This window comes from Lagopus leucura, unplaced genomic scaffold (assembly GCF_019238085.1).
Source record: "Lagopus leucura isolate 7727_CA_CO unplaced genomic scaffold, USGS_WTPT01 Super-Scaffold_1, whole genome shotgun sequence".
Lineage (NCBI taxonomy): Eukaryota > Metazoa > Chordata > Aves > Galliformes > Phasianidae > Lagopus > Lagopus leucura.
The window spans coordinates 19,338,488-19,361,638 of record NW_024962250.1 but is presented as its reverse complement, the minus strand read 5'-3'; the positions used below and the strand labels follow the sequence as shown (position 1 = coordinate 19,361,638).

At 34.5% G+C, this 23,151-nt stretch overlaps 1 protein-coding gene across 15 annotated transcripts in view; it reads left to right on the top strand.

Annotated features, from left to right (window-relative positions):
* Nucleotides 1-23,151, top strand: part of RALGAPA1 (Ral GTPase activating protein catalytic subunit alpha 1) — a 113,681-nt gene that overhangs the window by 52,337 nt on the left and 38,193 nt on the right. For all 15 annotated transcript variants that reach the window (XR_006181636.1, XM_042888144.1, XM_042888063.1 and 12 more), the window contains 15 exons: nt 1,037-1,230; nt 1,356-1,454; nt 1,561-1,716; nt 2,883-3,011; nt 3,932-4,057; nt 4,768-4,826; nt 6,502-6,610; nt 8,768-8,878; nt 9,821-9,889; nt 11,913-12,047; nt 12,567-12,750; nt 18,738-19,602; nt 21,092-21,163; nt 21,689-21,812; nt 22,546-22,701. Coding sequence is in view for 14 of the 15 variants with exons in the window: in XM_042888144.1 (XP_042744078.1) it covers nt 1,037-1,230; nt 1,356-1,454; nt 1,561-1,716; nt 2,883-3,011; nt 3,932-4,057; nt 4,768-4,826; nt 6,502-6,610; nt 8,768-8,878; nt 9,821-9,889; nt 11,913-12,047; nt 12,567-12,750; nt 18,738-19,602; nt 21,092-21,163; nt 21,689-21,812; nt 22,546-22,701 (2,588 nt within the window). In the remaining variant the exon portion in view is untranslated. The remainder of the gene's footprint in view (nt 1-1,036; nt 1,231-1,355; nt 1,455-1,560; nt 1,717-2,882; nt 3,012-3,931; nt 4,058-4,767; nt 4,827-6,501; nt 6,611-8,767; nt 8,879-9,820; nt 9,890-11,912; nt 12,048-12,566; nt 12,751-18,737; nt 19,603-21,091; nt 21,164-21,688; nt 21,813-22,545; nt 22,702-23,151) is intronic.

Sequence of the window (23,151 nt, the reverse complement as noted above, 5' to 3'; positions counted from 1 at the left end):
TTTATAACTGTTCTTTTTGATAGATAGAGTTGTGTCAAGGTAACCTAGTATGTGGTCCTGCCAAGGACAGTTTTATCATTAATGTAAAGGTAGTAAGACCTAATTTTTAAGTAATGTTTTTATTTCTTCTTTTCCCTTTAATATTTATACAAGTTTTAATTACTTTAAGTTATTGAATTTTAGATTACATACACTTTATAAACACAAAGTTATCAATTCTCCCATGTTCAGTCTCATGGAAACAGAAGAATGTCTGATGGGTATTTTAGACCCTTTTTTCTTTAAGGTAGCCTACTGATGAACACAAATACAATCATTTTGCTTTATACTTCGTAATTTGCAACCCAGAAGCCATCAGTGTCTCTACCACAGTGGTCCAGATCTTCAAATGAAGAGGCTATGAGATTAGGCTGAATTTGGATTTCATTTTCATTTTGTACGCCTATGGGAGCTGCAAGATTTACAGAAGATCTCAGCAAGTTCTGGTGCTGAGGTGTTTTAAAACCTGTGTGAGAGGTACAGGAGGAAGAATGTGGATGCTTTCTGCTTTAGAACTGTGGTTCCTTAGGTAGTTTGCTTTGGCTGTTTAATCACATAAAGTGTGAGCCATTATAATGTGAGCATTCTTTCTACGTGCGAACTGGAACGAACAGATCTTCCACTAAAAAGGACTGTCCATTCATATATTGTGTAGACATAATGTGTAATGATGCATAGGAAGAATGAGGTGAACAGAGTTCACACAAAACTGCCACACTGGGTTACTGAATTAGGGCTCCAGTAGTGACCTTGAATGTTACTTATGGACAAAATATACAAGAAACAAAACAATTCTTCTAGAGAATTTGGAAGTAGTTACGTAGTTAAACAGTTTCAGTTTTGAGATGGCTTAATGGGTAAGAAATATCTTACTCTAAAAGTCTGATTTTTTTTTTTTCTCTTTCAGTTTTAAGGAAACTATGTATGTAATAGTTCAGGCAGAACTTTTCCTTCTGTAAAGAGGTAGATCTCACTATGCTTTTTTCTTCCTTTGCAGAAACTAGTGAATTCCCCTCAGAATGTTGCAGTGTTATGGCTGGGGGAACGCTTACAGGATGGCATGCAGATGTTGCTACTGTGATGTGGAGACGAATGCTGGGAATTTTAGGAGATGTCAACAGCATCATGGATCCAGAGATTCATGCCCAGGTTTTTGATTATCTGTGTGAACTGTGGCAGAATCTGGCCAAGGTAAAAGCAAACAAACAAAAAAACCTCTTATCCAAGCTGTTTCAACAAGGACGGATTTTCAGATGGAACAACTGTCACCTGACATATTTCCCTTATTTTATTTTGTTTTATTTTAATAATTGCAGATACGAGACAATCTTGGTATTTCAACAGATAACCTCACTTCACCATCTCCACCAGTTTTAATCCCACCACTGAGAATTCTAACACCTTGGCTGTTCAAGGTAAATTTGAGCACTAAGTAGTGAAACAGAAATAAAATATATTGTTGCAGAAGTGTTTAATTTACTTTTTTCTTTTATGGGTAATCAACGTTTTTTTAAACTGTAGGCAACAATGCTGACTGATAAATATAAACAAGGAAAGCTACATGCTTATAAACTTATTTGTAAGACAATGAAGCGAAGACAAGATGTATCTCCCAACAAGGATTTTTTAACTCATTTTTACAATATAATGCACTGTGGACTTCTTCATGTTGATCAGGTAAGTTTAACTATGATGTACCAGTTAAAATGAATAGTAGAAGTAAAAATGAAATTGTGAGAAATACTGGATTTTAAGCTGAGTATTTCAACTTTTTCCTTTAAAAATAGCTATGTGACTGGTACTTTTTCCAGGCTTTGGTAAATGGCCTATATGTTCTTCATTGTAATCAGAAATGTTTTTTTGTAGTCCATTTTAAGCAAGTAAGAGGGCAGAAAAGGGTATTCTTTCTTTGTTTTTTTCTATAACTGAGTGCTGCAGACTGAAGCACGCCAGAATGAAGGAAACAGGTGTCTCTAATGTCTACTGGTTATATTTGCTCCCTGGTGCAACTGTTCAGCTAATGGGAAAGTAAATTGTCATCACTGTATGTCTGGCGTAGTTTATTTCTACATCAGATATAGAAAGTAGCAAAGACATTTAATCAGAGGAGTAGATCTTGTATGTTTTAATATGAACAAGTCTGAAAATAGTACATGGTTTAAATGCTCTTTTTAGAGATTCACGTTACAAGTGTGAGTGCTTCACCACGGTCCTGTAATTTAATGTGTTGAATGACTATATACACCAGCAGTGTTATAAAACACTATGTCTTTATATGTAATTGTCTTTATATTATGATTCCATAAAAGATACATAGGAAGTTAACACTTCTTTTAATGTTATACTAAGGTGACATTTGTTGGAGAGGATTTAAGCATGTTGTTAGGAAGATATGAGCAAACTTATCTAGTGGAAAGTGACACTGCCCATGGCTGAGAGGGTTAGAAGTAGATGTTCTTTAAGGTTCCTTCCAATTCAGTTTTCTAAGATGCTAAATAATAGCTGGTTATCTCTCTGTCTCTTCTGTAGCTATTTAAATGAATTGTTAATCATTTATAAAACCCTTACAATCTAAATGTTAATGACTTAATACGAAGGTGATACAGTAGTGTCCAAGATTAAATTGATCTATAAAGTATACTAACATTAAGATGAGTATACATATGGAATGTAACTTTTTGTGCTACTCCTTGTTCAGTAATGAAACCTAGAATGTTCCAATGGCCACAGTGAATTTACATGCTTTTTTATTCCCAATTTTCCGTTCAATATCTGCCTTTTTTTTCATTATTTGTTCATGTTCTTGACATTCTTTTCCTTTTTTTTATTCTTCCTTGTACAAGGATATTGTCAATACAATCATCAAGCACTGCTCTCCTCAGTTCTTTTCACTTAGTTTGCCTGGTGCCACCATGCTTATTATGGATTTCATTGTAGCAGCAGGAAGGGTGGCAGCTTCTTCTTTTCTCAATGTAAGTGTTCAATAGTTCATTCTCATTAATGGGCAAGTTAGAAGGATTTGAGAGAAAACTGAGCAATATTTTTCCTTGACTGGGGTGTTAATTTGTCCGAAGAAGTCAATGTAACAGCAAATACAGACACTGTTAGTGTTTCATTCTAGCACACTACACATGCAAGTCCTTTATGGAAAATGTAATGTGAAGTATACTAACATTGCTGTTGACACAGTAATTTTAGAGTTCTAGAACTTATGATTGCCATTTATCTGCACTTCAAAATGTTTTAAAATAAGTGGTCATTTTGGCTATAACTTCATGTTAGAAATACAGCTATATTTACACACATACATACACACTGCAATGACTTTCATAGTCTGGCTTGAAAACTCCTGTGTCTGATAATGTTGGCCATTTATATCTCCGATATAGCACCTAGGCATCCTCAGCTTTTTATTGGAACGCTGATGTGATTATTCAAGTGCTGTTGACCTTGTGTGACTGTATTCCTCAAAGGTCCCTAATACTCCAGTTATCAGTGACTTTTGGCTCTTCTTACATAATTCACCTTTTAACTACTTGTGAAATTCAGTTTTCCTTAAGGCGCTATCAAAGCTGATCTTTGCATCTTTTTATGCTTTTGTCTATCATGTCCAGCAGTGTTAGCTGTCCAGGCCTAGTTACTTAGTCATTTTTCTGTAATCCTAATAAATCCTTCATTTCCTTTTGGCCAGCTTGGAAAATGGGCATAGTGTGTGTATGAGTAGCAGTCCACTGGGATGTGATCTCAGTTTGCTCAGCTTTAGAGAATTTGGAGAAGGAAAAAAGAGATAACTGTGCACAGTTTTAGCCATTGTTCTTATTTAAGGCAGCTAGAAATGTCATCTTTCTGACTGCAGTAAAAATATGTTTCCCTTCACCTGTTTTTCTTTCAGGCACCAAGAGTTGAAGCACAAGTTCTTTTAGGATCTCTTGTCTGTTTTCCCAATTTATATCATGAACTACCAGCTCTTCACCCAAACATTCCTGACATAGCTGTGTCTCAGTTTACAGATGTTAAGGTGGGAAATTTAAAGACTATTTGAATAGTATTCTGCCACCAATTAAATTAAGATATTATGATATTCCAGGAAATAATGACTAAATTTTTTCACGAGCTATTTCAAATAGATCCTGTAAAATATTGTGAAACATTATACTAATAAACTTACTGGATGTTTATGTAAGCTTTGATAGTAACCTGCAGCTTTAGGGACATTTTGCAGCAGTTCAATCAGAATTATTCTTGACATCATTCTTAAGGCCTGTAGTCACTTGTTCTCTGGATACTTCCAAGGACTTTTTTAATTAATAGAATTTTGATTAGGAAAAAAAAAAATCATTTAATACATATCTCAAAGTAACTAGCAGATGAATGCTTTCTGTGGTATCATTTGTGTTTGTTCACAGAAGTTAGCTACATGATGGTTGTTGTTTGTTGGATTTTTTTCTTTCTTTCTTTTATTTTTTCCCCATGATACTTCATGGAAATGTGTTGGATGAATCACCAGAAATTAGGACAGTAACCCGTGAGATGTTCTTGAGTTAGCATAATAATGTACTTCTGTGACAGACTAGAAATTGATATAGTGGCAACAAACAGTTCTGACCACAGACCTGGAGAGCCAGCTAAATGATACGCCTGTCTGTCTCATAATAAAATTCTAATTTTCTAACATCTTATGTGACTGTGTAATTGGCAAACTGGTGAGCGTTTTCCTCTTTGTTTTAGGAGCTCATAATTAAAACTGTGTTAAGTTCAGCCAGAGAGGAGCCATCTGGTCCAGCACGGTAGGTCATACAAAAGGAGCTTCTAAGTTAGTAGTTACTTTTATATATTATACTATTTTGAAGAAGGTAAATTAAAGGTTGTAAAGTAAAACTTTGTATTCTATTCATGCTTTTCTTCTCTACCATATAAACAGTGGTCTACTGTTTTAATTCAAAATGGTTTTTAAGTAGCTAGGCTGCTATCTATCCATCATATTTGAGAAGTCATGGCAGTCTCATGAAGTCTATGATATTTCTGGGCAAATTTCATCCTTGTCTGCTGCTTTGGATGCATTCATCTCAATATTCTTGATTTAAAGAAGTCAGTGAGTAGAAACTTAACAGCAAAGTTTTGTTATCATTAAGCAAGATATTCTTTATTGGCGGTGCTGGGGTAGTATCGAGATCTCTTCAAGAATGCTCCCACAGTTGATCGTTACTAAATATGTTATATTTTCATGTGTATTACATATTCATTACATTTCCAAATTCATTATCCTATCCACCCTCAGTGGTTGCCCAACAGACACAGACATATTTGGCGATCTTCAGTGTCGTCTAGCCTTTTAGCACCTTGATGGTCCATTGTCAGTCCATTCTTAGTCCTTGGATGATCGTTTACTTCCTCTCAATAGTCCTTTTGTCCTAAAGATTGCTGTGGAATGCAAGGACAATCAAGAAGTCTCTGCTCGCACAGATAAGGAAGACAGAAGGGAACATCTTGATGCAGTCTGTCACATTCTAGGCATTCTGTTTTTGCTTCTTTTGCCTTCTTAAAGCAGACCAGCCTTACAACATGTCTCCCCATCTACAATACTACGTCACAGTTATCATACAGTGGTGTTGTAAGCAAGTGTTAACTGAGTATTTTGTGTAATTACTTCTTGAAATCATTCTTTACACTTTTTCACTCAGAGAGTGGTAACACACTGGAACAGGTTGCCCAAGGAGGTTGTGGATGCCCCATCCCCATCCCTGGGGGCATTCAAGGCCAGGCTGGATGTGGCTCTGCGCAGCCTGGTCTGGTGATTGATGACCCTGTATATTGCAGGGGGGGTTGAAACTGGATGATCTTTTCAACCCAGGCCATTCTGTGATTCTGTGGTTCTATTTCCAGATTTTAGAGAAGGAAGCAACAATAAAAGTTAGTTTTAATATTTAATCAGAATGCATACAGTCTTTAGTGTTCATTTACTCTTCTTCCATTCATCCTTGGTTATTGCCAATCTAAAAATACTTAAACACATGTGAAGTAATAAGGTACCCCTCTCCCATTTATTTGTCTCAGAAGCTTTAAGCAAATATGAATAAACTCACACTGGGTATGAAGACTTTGCTCCGCAGTTTTTTCTTTGTCTTAATAAAATACTTTTTGAAGATAAGATATTAATTCAAGGTGTTAATTCAAGAAATTAAAATATTTATAAATGTTAAGAAAAATATTTTAAATCCATAAAACAAGCAGAGATACAGGAGTTTTTAATTGCTTTTTGATTTTTGAGTTAGTCCTTCCTTCCCTGTGCCTTGACAGAGGTAGCTAGGATTTATTGTTTTTTTTAAGTTACAGTACTATAAAGGTCTCTGGTGTAGAAAGAAACTTTATTAGGCTTTAGCAGGACATATCATGAAAATAAAAGGTGTGCATATTCTTGTAGTGTGCCTTTCAAGTTATTTATCCTCCAACATTGTTTTGCAGATGCGTTGCTCTTTGCAGCCTTGGTATTTGGATCTGTGAGGAGCTAGTTCATGAATCTCATCATCCTCAGATCAAGGAAGCCTTGAATGTGATTTGTGTTTCTTTAAAGGTGAGAGACTAACACTTTTGTGATGTGTTTTACCTTGACCACAAAATCCTATCCACCTACATTCTGTGTGTGTTCACTTCTAAATTTGCAAGCCATTGCATTACATAGTATAGTTTCTCAGACATCACCAGATGTGTAGAGGTAGGTATAGTGCCTGCATCACATGCGTGGAAGCACTGGAAGATGTGTGATTTCCTGTGGTGAAGTTCTATACTCACTCCCAGACAAGGTCACTCAGGCCAGGATTTGTTAAGAAAAAAAAAAAAAAAAAAGAATCCAAAGACTGATCAAGAGTTTGCATTGAAGTTTAAAGTTTATGTGATTAAACTGCCTGTTGAAAGGGAATAATGAGCAGTATGATTTTGGGGAGAGGTAACTTGTTTTTATGACACAACAGGAATTAACTAGCCTGCTTACTCAGGTGTTTGTCTCTGTGGCTGTCTTATAACAGTAATTCATAGTCTTTTTTCTGTTTACGTGGTTACCAGAAATAAAAAATGTTGATTAAAACTTTGCCTTCTGTATTTTTGCCTATGCTTCTTTTTTGGTCTCGTTAGTTCCTTAAATGTTAGAAGATATAGCTCTGCTTTGCAAGAAGCTGGCTTAGGATAGAGTTTTATTCCAGTGTATTTCTCACCTTTGAATTATTGCCATTCAAAAACTTTTATTTCAAAATTCTTATTGTTCCATTCACTCTTCATTGCCCAGGTGCTTCAGCTTTCTTAAAGCTTTTTTTCCTGTCTTTTTTTATAGATATGTGAGATATACCTTTCTCTGATAGGTTAATAGAATTGCACTTGTTAAGAACACAATCTAAGAAGCCAATGAACTAGATCTAACTATTTTTATAACGTAATTATTCTGAATTCAGAGGTCAGCACTTGGCCACCTTGCAGCACACATCTGTCACAGCTTCACTGCTAAGTAAGTGAGATTAGAACATGTAAACTAATTTATTAGTCTTTCAATAAAGGAGGAACTCTAAAGTTACTCATCTTTATCAGATAAATAAAATAGGATTTTTTCCTGATAAAAACAGTAGTACCTAACTATCTGCTGGGTGATATATGATTTCTTAGAAATAAGGTTTGGAGTACTTGTTTTCACTGAAGATGGTACTCAAGTAACAAGAATATATTTAAAGTCCTTCCCTTCCCCAAAACCTTGAGGCCATTGCGTGTAATTTTTTCTTCTGTGAATTCTGTGCTGTCTTTAAAAGTCTGTAGTTTGACTATGCTAATAACCAATTTGAATTGTATCTTAAGCTCAGATTTGTAGAATTTTCATGTGCTAGATGAATAAAATTCCCTTGTAGAATTGAATTTGTGTTTGATATTTGATGCACAGTTTATATATAGTTTTAATGCAACTATAACACCGGAAGGCACCTCAGTTACATTTCCTGTGCATCAACACTTTAGAGAAATACACCTCTGCCTTTTCTTTTCTTTGTTTTTCCTCATAGGAATCTAGGGCAGCATGTACATCAACTAGCAAGAATGGAGAGTAATTGTACAAATGCACTCATGTCTGCCTTGACCATAACAGTTCAGGAGCTGTTTAAACCAGGCTCCTATGCAGTAACATTTTCCAACATTTAAAAGAGTACAGAAAAGAGGAGGAATATAGAAGCCAGAGTGCATTCATTTGCATTCAGACAAGTACTGTATGTAGCAGTCACTAACAAATAACTGAACAATTAATCTCACTATTTTTAGTACTGTGTCTTGTGCATTAGTTGACTGTTCACCTACCTCAGTTCTCAACAAAGACCTCTGATTTCAGAATCCTGGGGTTTTTCTTCAGTGATGTGTTAATATTAATAATAATGCAGGTAAGAAGTTAATTTGTTTGTTCTGGCTTCATGGTATTATCCTAACCAGTCTGAGGTTAAACTTCGAAGAGTTCTTTCCCATTTCCTTCATTCTGTGCAACTTACTTGTGGTCTGATCCAGACCTTGGATGTTAGCTGATAACATTTGTTTAGGATTATAAAATTGTTTCTTTTATATTTTACAAAAGTTGTTTCTCCTGCAAAGAATACATGAGAGCCACATGTTGGATTAATTCCATCATAGGAATTCCTGACCACCTTACCACCTAACATACTATTACATGAAGTCACAGTCATCATTACTGCACTGTGTTCTTTTCTAGTTTCCAAATAAAACAGTAGCTCAAGTTGCCTGCAGTATGCTGAACATGCTGATACATTATGTGCACAGACTTCAAGTGTATCAAGCTGATTCACCTTTAAGAATTATTCAAGTAAGTAATTTATTTTTTATTTTAAAGTAGCAGTAAGATATATTTCACTAAAATTAAAATACCACAGTATTGACAAGTGTGTTTCACAAAATGTGAAACTGATATTATCTTACTGAACATCAATGGTATGGATTCATGTAACATTTATTTATTGTCTCCAATATTAACATGTAAAATGGCTTTAGCATGTCTTTTTTTCTCCAGGATAACTTCATCATTATTTAGATGAGCATATTTTAAATTAAGTAAATTATTTTATATTAGATAATGGCAAATATGTTTAAATTTAGTAAGAAAGCAGCTATTTAATAGGCATCTGCAATTGTATTTTGCATATCAACTGATGTGTCAGTATAAAGCAAATATATTTTTCTTTAATACACTTCGAATAATGAGGAATTAGGCTGTGGCCTCTGTGAGTTGGAGCAGAAAAAAATAGAGGTCTCCCAGGTAACCAGAAAGGGAATTGTGTGGAAGCTTCTTGAAAGGCATAAGAAGGATATCTCTGCTCCTGTGCAGTCATATTATTGATTAACTGAAAAGAGGTTGTTTACAAGTTCTAGTATTTCAAGAAATAATGAAATTAGTATGGTCCCATACACAAACCATCAGGATAATTCCTGCACCCTACAAATATGTGAAATTAAGTTATCTTCCTGCCTGAGTATTTGGAGTAGCCATGTAAGTGCATTGAACCTAAAGATTTTGTGATACTGTGAACTTAAGTCAGTCATACGTAACATTTTCCTTGCATTCAATTGAAAGGGTTTTATTTATAAAATAAAAAAAATGGCGAGGAATACTATGATTTGTCTTAAAATAACCTAAATGTACTTCAGCTATGAGTCTAGTATTGTCCTATTTACGTGCTTAAAAAATCACTTTAAACTTAAGTACTTTATTATTTCTAGTTGTAAAGAAACTGTGCTGTATTTTCTCCAGATTCTGATAGCAACAATTACCCATCTGCTACCTGGTACAGAAGCTTCATCCTATGAACAGGACAAGAGGGTAAACATTTTCAGTTCCTTGTAACTTACAAGTAACTTACAAGTGTGTAACAGTTCTGTTACAAAATTTAAGATATTCCTTTAGAGCAGGAATCCAGCTTAGTAAATATAATGCAGTATTGTCTTCCCAGACTTACAACAGTATTCTCTTTGCAAATGACTTTCTGATTTTGTTTGCTGAAAAATATGCTTTTAAAATTAATCGAAATAGATTGCTTTCAGTCATTAGAATGTCTCCTTCTTCTATCCTTAAGTTAAGCAAGGTAGACTTTTCAGACTTGGCTTATACTGAAAATATATTTTCAACTTCTTAGGAGTACATTTCAAAATACTCAAAAGGTTTTGAATTTTTATTATTTCAAGTAAATTTTTCAACAAGACAATCTGTAATATTCAGATAAATTTAATTGTTGACATCCTCCAAAACAATTGCTGTCTTTTCATATTTTCAGTGGATCTGAGTCCCCTGTTTATGATGGACTCTTTCTGCAACCATCTTATACTCTCAGTCGTGCTTTCTGCCTCCAGAAAGTTTTGTCTTCTCTGAATTATGTAGGTTGCTCCAAAAGTAATCTGTCCTATTTATTTCCAACAGATAAAAGGATTGTAATGATGCTGTTTAATAGAGCAAATTCTCAACTACAAAATAATATTTTTAATATAGTCACCTCCATTAGCTTTGCATTTTCAGTGAAGAACAAGAGCCTCCATGCTGTGCTCATAAAAATTTGCACCAGCAGAGGTAACCTACTATCACCACTATTTTCAGACCAGTCTTTGTATTTGGCTTTGTTCTTGGACTAGGGGAGCAAGAGCTGTGGGACACAACGGTCATTTAAATTTTGAACTGCAATTCATGTGTTGATCATTTTGGCCAGCAGATCTCCATTTCATCTCTCCTCTTTGCTTGAGAAGTCAGTATCTGTTGTAGAATATTGAAGCATATAATGTTAACCAACTTTCAACTTGAGGATGATTCCCATATGCGAAAACATTCCCCATGAATGAATGCTGACCGTTTTATGCCAAATACTGCATCAAAAATGCACCAAAAATATGTTGAAATATTTTGACAAACTTAGTCCTAATGGCTTTCATAAAAATTGGTTTAATGTAAAAATAATTGGAGACATTCATTGTTCAGTTTATTTTGTGGTGTCTTTGCGAGGCAAAGTTGCAGTGTATTACATGAAGCAATTAAGATGTTTATGCATCTTTTATTAGTGAATTGCTTAGGTGGATTTTCTTTGAAAGATGTACATTTGGAAAATATTTTAGAGAATCTCGCATCTGTTTATCTGATTTTTTTCCTCTTTCATAGCTAAATTTTAAAAGTTTAAAGCAAATATTTGTTAGTTAATATAAGTTATATAAGTATAAATATAAGTTATTAATAATTTGGTGTGTGTCTTAATCTATCTCTGTTCTAGTCTTTTAAAATATCCCCTAGAGGGAGTTGGTTGTTTTGCTGACTGAGTAGAGTACAATACAGAAAGCAGTTGTATTACTGTCAGACAATACCTCATTCTGTGTAGCAACATTGACAAGTTGTGAAAGAAGTTCTCTATCATTTATAAAACGGTAAATGTATGTGAATTTGTCCACTTTTGTGTAATCCTTGACTCACTTTAAAGTGGATTTACATTCAGAATAGTATGCCTGCATTAACTTGTATGTGTCCAATCTGTCATTTTGTAAACAGCATCCTGCAGACCAATTCTGAAGAATCAGGGTATCCTCATAAGCACTGTAGCCACTTACTGATTTGTCATATTGAGAAAGTGTTGTATGGATAATCTTTTTTTAAATGTTTAATTATTAAAATAAACCTAAAATTTTTACTCATATTATATAGTATTTGAACATACTGTGGTTTTTAAACAAATGTGACCTGTAATTTCTGTGTAAGTTTGCCAGGTTCTCTGAATTGAGAAAAGAAAGCGAAACAGAAATAAAATACAGGGATAACTGTGAGGTCACAAGTGCTGTTTTAATTGATTTGTAATTGAAAGTGTTTGTTATAGTTGGTAGTTTCCTTACTTCTGTGCTTATTGGATTGGATAATGGCCTTGCCATTAAAGACCTTGCTGCAGCCTCTTCACGCTACAGGAGCAGAAAATGATAAGACTGAGAGATCTGTTCTCAATTGTATTTATAAGGTACGTGTTTCTTTACTTGCTAAATCAGAATTTCTAGACATGCAGGAAGCGTCGGCTTTCATGAAAACAAAGACAGAACTTTTCTGTAAACTAACCTCATTTTACCACTGAAATTTGGAGTGCTGTCTTAAATCTTGTACGTTTTGTAATTAACTCTGTGTGATCATTGGTATATTTGGAATTCTTGATATTGTCTTACCACTTTGTGATTAACTATATTAGAGTATATATGCCATACCAGTAGCATACACTTGTGTTGCAGAAGACCAGCCATGCATTTAAGGCGTACGAAGATGTAGCTTTTACATACCAAACAATTTTCTTATCAATAAGCATAGCAAAGTTATCTTTACAGATATGGGTTTGTTTCTGTAAATATCAAGCATCTAAAATTTCCAGGATTTTGTCCTGCCTATCTACTTCTAACAAATTAATTTCAGTGTAAATAAAACAAAACCTAATTCTTATAAAAATAGAAATTTCAGTAATTAATGTAATGAAATCCTGTTTTTGTTCTAGGTTCTACATGGATGTGTCTATGGATCTCAGTGTTTTAGTAACCCCAAATATTTTCCCCTAAGTCTTTCTGATTTGGCATGTGTGGATTATGATCCTTTTATGCATTTAGAAAGCTTGAAGGAGCCAGAACCACTGCATTCTCCAGACTCGGAGCGTTCTTCTAAACTTCAACCAGTCACCGAAGGTTTGTCAAACTGCTTAAGTATATTTTCTTTCAAGAAAGTTTTAACCTTGTTTTCCACTACTGAAGTGTTTGTTTAAAGCATAAGTTTTAAGTCATACCTTGACACTACGTAGCAACATAATTTTGAACAATTGCTATTTGATTAACTGCAGTAAGTATCTTCTGAAGAATGTGAAGATCAGTTTGATATGGATTCTTCTGTGCTCTGTATCAACAAAAAAATTGGAGTACTGGAACATGAACAAGCATTATTTTTCAGCAGTTACTTTCAGTAACTTTTTTTTTTTTTTTTTTTTTTTTCAATTTTATTCCTTTTTCTGAGAGTATTTTGGACTTTTTTCTTTTCTAAGCTTGCAATATTTTAAGCTTGCTGCTAATCTTTTTTTTTTTTTACTTATACTTTGTTGTTGATCTCTATGCTTTTAGAAGATAAATTTTCTCTCATTTGTTTGGAACCTTAAGAGACCTGGGAATTAACTTTTTCTTCAGATCTCAAAAACAAAAATAAATCAAGAAACTAAGATACAGAAGAGCAGTATTACACAGCATATCTAGTAGATATGAAATGGCTACATCAGGAAGAAAATTGAAAAAGATGAGATTAATACAGGCACCAGAAACTCTGTGTAGTGCTATTCTCCAACCATATTAAGTTGTTCCATTTAGGCTTCCTTAAAGGTATTAAGAACCAGATAAATGCAGAAGCTCTTTGTAGCAGCTGTGTGCTAACAGCAGGTGATTTTGTGGTCTGTAGTGACTACGTGCTGTTTTTTATGTAGAGAAAATGGCTAATCATTGTGCCCTTGTCTAAGGCATGCTTCATCATCCTCAAGTACTTTTTTGGCCAAAGAATTCTAAACATAGAGCTGTCCCCTAATAAGCTCAGTATTGGATTGAACAAGTCTGATTTGAGAACTATTGGCAGGAGGAGCTGTAATTATTAAATTTACTGAAGAATGAAGCAAGGTACTATAGTTGGCTTTTTGTCAAATGGCTGTGGTTCTTATTAGTAAGAAGTAATCATCTGCTGGGTCAGAATGAAAGAGGCTTCGAAAGATTCATTCTGTCCTAATTACAGTCTCACCTATACATATTATGTAAAGCTAATATTTAAAGCATTTGCCAAAATTAACTTCCACCTCATGTTCTATTACAGTGTGGAGAATTGTAGTAGCTTTTTATGCCTGGCATCTTTTGTATTCTGTAATAATCTGTAATTATGGGTTTGCAGCAAATGCTGTGTGGCTTGTTTAATCTGACAATCTGAAAAGACAACCCTGAATAGATTTCTCTTTAAATGAATGCAGTTGCACAAAGCCTTAGCATCGATATCTTCATTTCACATTTCTGTATGTGATCTGTTCTTTTATGATTTCTTGTTAAATTTCTAAATAAAAGTAATTTCAGGTGTTGCTTTTCTCTGTCCAGATAAGTTAAAGAAGCCCATATGTTTTTAAAGTTTCAGAGCTCTGGAATTTTAAGTCAGTTTGTGAAATTTAGTTGGCAGATGACAGTGCTATAATGCAACCCTGGTCTTGCAACCATGGCACTTCTAGCCTACACTGGCCTTTTCTAAACCATCACAAAACATCTGTTCTCTCTGGCATTGAGGGGTGTAAAGTTAGTGTGTAGTGACCAGTCTGGGACTCATTCAAGAACAAGGGGAGTCAGGTAGCGCAATCTGGCAGCAGAGTAGTGTGCCAGTGGGTCAATTTCTTACTTAGTAGAGTACAAGTACTATCGTATTTTTTTGAAGATTATGGAAACAGGTAAAACAACAGTTTTAGGGAAATCAAAGACAGGATGGGGATTGCTGGACACTTTCCTTAAGATCACAAGCAAAAATGAAAGCACTGGAAGAGCATTATTTTAAAGACAGGATGGTTTTTATCAGTTGAAGAAATGACTGACATACCCACTTATGCCTCCCATTGTTCAAGATCAGTCGTGTTACGGTTATGTGTCAGTTCGTTTTATGGACACTTACCCACACTATGATGCAGGATGAGACAAGTATGTGGGACTTGTGTATGTGTATCTATGATACAGCTGTACTGTGGGGACAAGATCTATTTGGAGGTTAGAACAAGCCGCCAATAAATAACAGGACAAAGATTTATTAAATTCTCTGGAAATAGGCAACAGCAGGAGAGAAGACAACTATGCCCGTGCTTGTTTCAGTAGCTTTCCAAGGGCTGTCTCAAAGAAAATGCTATACCTAGGATTATCACTGAAACTGTTTTTCCTCCTTTTTATAGGTTTCAGGTGAAATAGTAAATTGCAGTGTAAGGTTCACGAAGAACAATTTTGAAATTGTATTAAGATATTAAAATGTTACATTTAGATCAGAATGAACTTTTAGCAGCTAAAAGTAAGCAGCTTTTCTTGCATTATCATAACTTCCACAGTTGAAGTCTGTGGCGATTTTGTACAAGTACAGAATCACAGGGCATGTCTACTTAAAGGCTGATAAACAGATCCTCTAGCTAGCATAATCAGCAGCTTCCCCTAGCTGCAATATAGGCATATGGCTGTTTTTGCTAATTATCTACACCTGTCTAGCTTAAATTCAGCATCACAGTGATACAGGTGTGCTTTCTCCAAAGAGGATAGTGTTGCAGCCATTCACTCTAGAGTTTAGTTGTATTCTGCCATGATCTGCTTACCTGCTTCTGATCTTTTACCTATCATTATAGGACAATTAATGTATGTGAGGGAGAATTAAAATGGAACCTTTTGTTAATATATTTTTAATTGTTTATATTAAATGAAGAAAACATTTATGAGAGGTAAAATTGAGGTTTTTTTGTGATACTAACGTAAGTGAGAAAGGTGGTTACATGAAAATATGTGAACATCTGCTACCTATCTTCCAATATTGGTTAATAGCAAAATCATACCAATGAATTCTAGTTGGAGGGAAATAATATTTTACAGGAATTTTTTGCAATTTTGGGCAGAAACACTTCGAGTCCTGTTCTTCATAGATCACAAATCTGTTAGGGATAAATGAGATTGGAAAGGCAGTAGTTCCATCGCATAGTTTCAGTGATATCAGTTATTGATTTTGTGTATTTTTTCCCATTTCTCTCATTTCTTCAAACACTTTTTTAACAGTTCTGTTTATACTGAACATTTTTCCTAGTATGTTTCAATTTCTAAGTAAATGATCTTCTCCATCCAATATAAATTTATAGTCTTTTCTTTAAAAATTAGGAAAATTATGTACTTCTGCTTTAGTTTTAAAGCTTTGATGCTGATTGCCATTTTTACTGGAACAAGACAAAAAAGGAAAAAACACCTTTTTAAAAAAATAGTTTATACATGGTACATCCAGATTAGCACAATTTGTGTTTTGTGAAATTTATTCTAAACAGAGGTTCTTCCTATGTCCGTAGCTTAAAAATAGAACAGGTAAAGACTTTCATAATCTAGTGTAAAATTGAGGTATCTAAGCTATGTTGAATTCTCTAAGGCTCCTTGTAAAAGTAATGGAGAAAAAGGAAAATTTCCAGAGAATGATTTCTCATTTCTGGAGTCTCATTTCTCCAATTTGTGTTTATTACTGAGATGAATCACTATGTACAGGTGCATCATTCTTTTAGGTAGCTGAAAGGATAAACAGAGTTAAACTTGCCTTCAGTCATTACTTTTTCCTTCTACTATGTAACTGCAGTTGTTTAGAAGCTGTTCAGCCAAAGTTGAAGTAAAGAGTTAACAACACATCCTAAGGAAATTCAGGAATCATCCATTCCTGGCACTGATACAAATTAGTGGTGATAGACCTTCATTCTTCTCACAAAAGAGGTAATTTCAGGAACTGAGAAAAATAGCCAATATAACATGCTTCTAGCAAATTACCAAGTGATCATGTACACATACAAATTGCATTGCCCAAGTGAGAGACTGTACCATTGTGAAGAGAGCAGAGATGTGCTCAGTCAGTAATACATATTGGCAAAGAAGCCAGTAATGTGTAATGGTGCAATTTAGTTTGTAGAATTTGTGGTAAAGTTCTGATGGTTGCATTATTGCGTATTTTGATATGCCCTGCAGAAACACAGTATGTGGTTTGGATATGCATTTTAAGAATCCTGGTAGAATGTCCAGTTGTTCCTGTTTGAGGAGGTGTGCTTCTATGATCAAAATGCTAAAATGTGTCCTTTATGTTACAAATTTGATTTAAAACTGAGAAGTGAGAAGTACTGTACTGATTTTTAGAAGAGGCCTTTATAGATTTATATTCCTTTTTTTTTAAATTTAAATTCAAGAATAAAATTTTTACAGAATCACTGTGGTAGTATCGTTCTTTGTATCATTATATCACCTTTCCTTTCTGTATGTCGTGAAGCTCATAAGGGAGTATCTTTAGTAATACAGACACAAAGTAATCATTATATGGTTTGAGATTTTTAGGATTTGCCAGAAAGCAGTAATAGTGATATCTTACAAACTATGGAATCCCTCATTTCTTTGGTTGTTTCATTAGGAATACACTGGATGCAATTAACCTACTCAGTGTGAGACTTCACCTAGATGGGAAGCTCACATCTGCTCCTAGGAACCTGAGAAAAGTATTTTCTTACATATCTGTACATTACTGAGCTGTAAACATTTGGCATAAATCTGCTGACTAAGATGAGCCTGCATCTTCATCTCCAGGTGCTGGCTAGTGCTGCGTTAGTAAATTATTCTCCAAGCATCTAACTTAATTTCTCTTTGTCTTGTATACATTTGCTTACAATTCCTTCTTATGTTTCAGCAGATGGCACTATAACTTAATTTCCTTGTATGCTATCAGTATCTGAGCATTTAATTCAGCTTCACTGAATATTTTTGTTTATTAATTTTTAAACCACAAGAAGGCTGTGGATAATCTGAAAAAAATAAAAAAATAAAAAAATCCACACATATTATCAAATTTGTTTTTATCAGTTTCCAAGACCTTAACTCATCAAAATATTTGAGTTTTTCTGAGTTTTGGAACAGAGTATAAATTAAGTTGATTTTACCAGTTATTAACAGACTGAGATGTTTCGCTTTTTGCAGTTCAAATCTAGTGCTCCCTAAAAGGTATGGAAGAGCCAGGAATCCAAGTGTTCCTTATGTGCTTTACGCAAACCTTGGGAGAAATATAAAAGGAAATTTGTTTACTTCTGCAGATACTAAATACATCCAATACTTCAGAAACTAACTGTCATGGCAATCATTATGCATTACAAAAATTTAAATAGTGTTGTATACAAGTGGAAGGTATCCAAGAGATAATGTAAGTGGCAAAGCCTTAGAGATATACCAGTAAATTTCACAGGATAAATATAAGATGGGCACTTTTAACTTCTCTTTCCAACTGGAAAAACTTGGAGAGAAACTTTTAAAAATTCAATTAGGGTGTGAGTTGTATCTTTTTTTCTTTAAACATTGCTAATGTTATTATGTTCAGTATAGGTAGCCTTTGCTGTGGTACTTTAAAATTATCTATTGTTACTGTCAACCTAATCTGCACCTATGTGCTCCCCAGAGAAATTAAGATGAATTAGAGATTTTGTCCATCTATGTTCCTTTGCTTTGTATGGGGTTAACGGTGTGTAGAAATCATTAAAATAAACAAATAAATAAACTGCAATTTGAAATTATCTTCTTACAACATAATTATGATCTCTACTTCATTAGTAATTTAAGATTTATTTTCACTAGACTAAAGAATGCTACTGTTTATTTTAGGACAATGCTGATTACCAACATATGATAAGGAAGTATGGCAGGCTGTAAAATAATTAAGATGCTTCTTTAATTGTGTTAAGACTTTTCATGCTAGTTATATATCATATCAATGTTTATCAAAAAACATATTTTCCTAATATTACCATGCTGTTTGCATTGCTTATCCTTTCTTTTAAACTCCCAAGATGTAAGAGGTCAAAATACCAAATCTCAGTGTTGTTTCCTTAACTCTTACTTGAAAACCTATGTTCTTTCTCTCACAGTGAAAACTCACATGCAACAAGGATTAATTTCTGTTGCTGCTCGTACTGTGATCACACATCTAGTCAACCACTTAGGCCACTATCCTATGAGTGGAGGACCTGCTATGCTAACTAGTCAAGTGTGTGAAAATAATGACAATCCATACAGTGAAAGTCCTGAACTTTCTCCGGAACTTTTTGAGAATCCAAACCTTCAATTCTTTGTGTTAAACAATACTTCCTTGGTGTCTTGCATACAAATCCAAGCAGAAGATGACATGCCTGGGGGAGGACTGTCTGCTGGACTTGCATCTGCTAATTCAAATGTCAGAATTATAGTGCGTGATCTGTCTGGCAAATACTCATGGGATTCAGCCATTTTGTATGGACCGTCATCCTTATGTGCATCTTCACAACAAACATCTTTTGCCCTTTCATTATCTCAACAAGAGAAAACTGAAGATCCTCTTTCTTCTTTTGAGCATGTGGAAGATATATCTGCAAGGGATGGAATTACACTCCAAGTAAAAAAGAAATTCAGAGACACTGTACCAACATGGGATACAATTAGGGATGAAGAAGATGCCCTTGATGAGCTCTTGCAGTATTTAGGTGTTACAAGCCCTGAATGCTTACAGAGAACTGGAGTCTCACTCAACATTCCTGCTCCCCAACCAGTCTGCATCTCAGAGAAGCAGGAGAATGACGTCATCAATGCAATTCTGAAACAGCACACAGAAGAAAGAGAGTTTGTTGAAAAACATTTCAATGATTTAAATATGAGGGCTATGGAGCAGGATGAGCCAACATCGCAAAAGCCCCAGTCAGCATTTTACTACTGCAGACTACTTCTCAGTATACTGGGAATGAATTCTTGGGATAAAAGGTAAAAAGAAAAGATGAAACCGCATTTTTATAAACTCTTTTTGAAAGAATTGCGCTGCTCATACTGTGTAATAATAGTTGTTCATAGAGTAGGTTCAGCCAAAAATATTCTTGGCCAGCCAACAAAAGCAGAGGGATTTTGCAACTTGCAGCTAAAGGAAAGTGGCAGTTTTCTTGTGCATTTCAGCCTGTCATTTAGGGAGACGTAAAGGAGAAGCCTATTGCCTTTATTGCTACTTTCATTCTTAGTGTTGGAGGGAGATTTGAAGGAGTTGTATCTTTTCTAATAATCCTTTCATCAGCTAAGGTGTACTACCATGGATAGACATGGCATATTTTTACTTTCTTTGCTTCCCGTGTATGTTCTTGCAAAAATTGTTCCATTTCTATGCCAGAATGAGTCTTTCAAAGTGTCACATTCTCAGCTATTGTGTTGCTGGATGGTGTCCTGCTGCTTTGCCTGCTAAGAGCATGCTTGCATGCAGCTTCCTTGTTAGCTAACTAGAAAAGTGTCTTCTACTATTTATTTTCACATTGGCAATGTTGAGGTATTGTTTAGAGCAGGAGACAAGCCACTTTTGGTTATGAACTTAAATGTCTCTGCTTATGTTATCATTATGATTTGTGTTTAGCTGTATTTAGATATATGTGCACATAGATGTAGATATGTAAAAATATTAGATCCTAGAATTTAAGAGTCTGAAACCTTCTTTTGCCATATCTGTCAGATTCTGTATTGCAGACACTGAAATATTCTCTTACTTGGAGGGAAAATGGATATTCTGTAACTTAGTTCACTGAGTTACTACTGGAATCAAATTTTTTTTTACTTCAAAAATTTTGGTATTATGACCTTTAACTCCTCAAGGCAGGTTGTTTTTGAACACCACTGCTCTTAAATTCATTCCACTGTGTTTTATAGGGAATATTTAAAGTGCTTTTTTTATTTTTAGAAGTGCCTTCCTCACTGTAACATTGTTTTGTTTTTTTCTTTAAATTGTTACAGCTGGCTGGGTGGCTTCTGAGCTATATTCTGTTCTCTTCAGTAATTCAGAAGAGCAAAAGCTCGGTATTTAACACACCAACTCCCTAAAACAGTGGATTGCAGGAGTGTCTTTTGTCACTAAGCGCAAATGTTTTGGGCTAGTAAAATGTGCAGATTGCATAGGTGTCAAAAGACATTCTGCCCATTCTTCTGCAGGAGCAGATTGATTGCTGCTGTATCCAGTAGGTTGAATGAAGAAGACATAAAGAAAGAAAGTTTGCTTTCAAGATTATGATGGATATAGAAGATTTCCTGGAGTTAAAAATGGCTTAGATTTTTTTTTTTAAGGTACCTTAATCATTTTATGTAAGAAAGGATAGTTGAAAAGGCAAAAGCATTCGTTGGCTGTTTTTACTTGGACTTGGCAGTGTTCTTGTTCAGTTCTTTTACTGTTCTGATGTTTCATAACTGAACAAGTAATAAAGTTACAAATTTTTCTATTTAGAAGGAGCTTTCATCTCCTGAAGAAAAATGAAAAGTTACTTCGAGAGCTCAGAAATTTGGACTCAAGACAGTGGTAAATTCTTCTAATCGCTACCCTACCTTATTTGTTTTATGTGCTTGTATTTAAATGGCTGTAATTTGCGTTAGATGGGAGAATTGAGCTGATGTTAAAAATAATTTTTTAAACTTTTTTTATATATTGCAGTATGCTGTAGTTATTGTTACACTGAAGTTATGTTAATGTTACTTGTAGAGTGAAAATCTGCAAATATCTACAGTCAAATATCATGAAATAGAACAAATTTCAAAATAACTTGAATTTACTAACATCTGGATATGTGTAACATGGGATAGTTTTAAAACATCAATATATAATTGTCTACTGTTTTAATTTAGCTGTTTTCCGACACTGTTTGTATTTGAAGGCATGGAATTGTAGGTGGAGTTGTAGCATAGAATTAAAAAGTTGTATAGCTGTACTTTACTTCCACAGGCTTGTTTGAAATTTAAAAACCCATGCTCTCTGTGTAGTGTTTGCGTATTTTGGTTTCATATTAGCAAAGGCACTGTTATGTGGTGAGCACTCCATTTTTTACAGCCGAGAGACCCACAAGATTGCAGTGTTTTATGTTGCTGAGGGACAAGAAGATAAACACTCCATTCTTACTAATACTGGGGGAAGTCAAGCCTATGAGGATTTTGTAGCTGGCCTTGGTTGGGAGGTATTTATTCAATTTTTTAATTCTAAATTTTTTTACAGAGAAAAAGATATATTCCTATAGTTCTTTGGCTCTTTAAATTACTTACAAGTACTGTTTCTCTAATAGGATGCTGAGAAGAATTCTAATTTCGTTAGCAGTACTAGATATTTAATTCTAAGTTCTTCCAATTTAGAAAAGTTCATGCAGGCAGGGATTATTCATTAATATGCAATTCTGTACTTCATGGACTAATGGGCAGGTATTTTGATTGCCCTGTGGGCCTGTAAGGTATGAAGTTCACTGAAGTTTTAGTTTTGTTCAAATTTGTGAATCCTAAAAATATGAGAATGCATCTTTACTCATGTTCTCTTCTAGCTCCCTTCCACTGCAGATATGTGTATGTTCACAACCACTCCACTCTCTTAACATGTCTGTTACTGCAGTCAGAAATGCTGTCATATACCCCATCATCTCTACAGCACTTCAACTCTTCAGTCAGTATTCTGATATTGCTAAAAAGATTTCCCTTTTTCGTGTCCTTTGTTTCTGACTGCAAAAGATTAACTTCCTAAGACACAGCTCTGTCTCACTGAAATACAGGAATCACTCCTGCTTCTGGCTGGCTATGAAAAGCGGCCATCAATTTTTAAAATTCAGTTGAAAGTGGATTTAAAACAAAAAAGTTGTATATGAAGTTTGTATTTATCACCCGATTTTTTTTTTCCCCCTAATGTCTCCTGGACTTTATTTTTAGGTAAATCTCACAAACCATTGTGGTTTTATGGGAGGACTGCAAAAAAACAAAAGCACTGGATTGACTACTCCATATTTTGCTACCTCAACAGTAGAAGTAATGTTCCATGTGTCAACAAGAATGCCTTCTGATTCAGATGACTCTCTAACAAAAAAGGTACGTATTTCTGATTAAAAGATTTCCTTGCAGTAATAAAACTAGGGAAGCAAAGATCATTCTAAATGAAAATACAGTAGTTTTGTCTTAAGAAATAAATCATAAAACATGATACATTTACTTGCTGATAGTGGGTATTTTACAGAAGGAGATTAAGCCATGTAAACTATCTGTCAAAATGGTGAATTTTGAGATTATTGCAAATACTGGTGAGGTCATATGAATACTGGTGAAAAATGAAGGAAGATAAGTGTTTGTGTTGACGAAAAGAGTGCATAAAATTTTTTTATATTTGAGTCTTTGAATGCCAATCGATAAATATATGGTGAGTACTTTCAAAAATGACTTTTTATTTATTGAAGGGTCACACGCTGTCTATTAAACTAATTTTCCCCTTAAAAAGTTTAAAATATTAAGTTGACCATGCTTATCATACATGTGGTGTTTTGT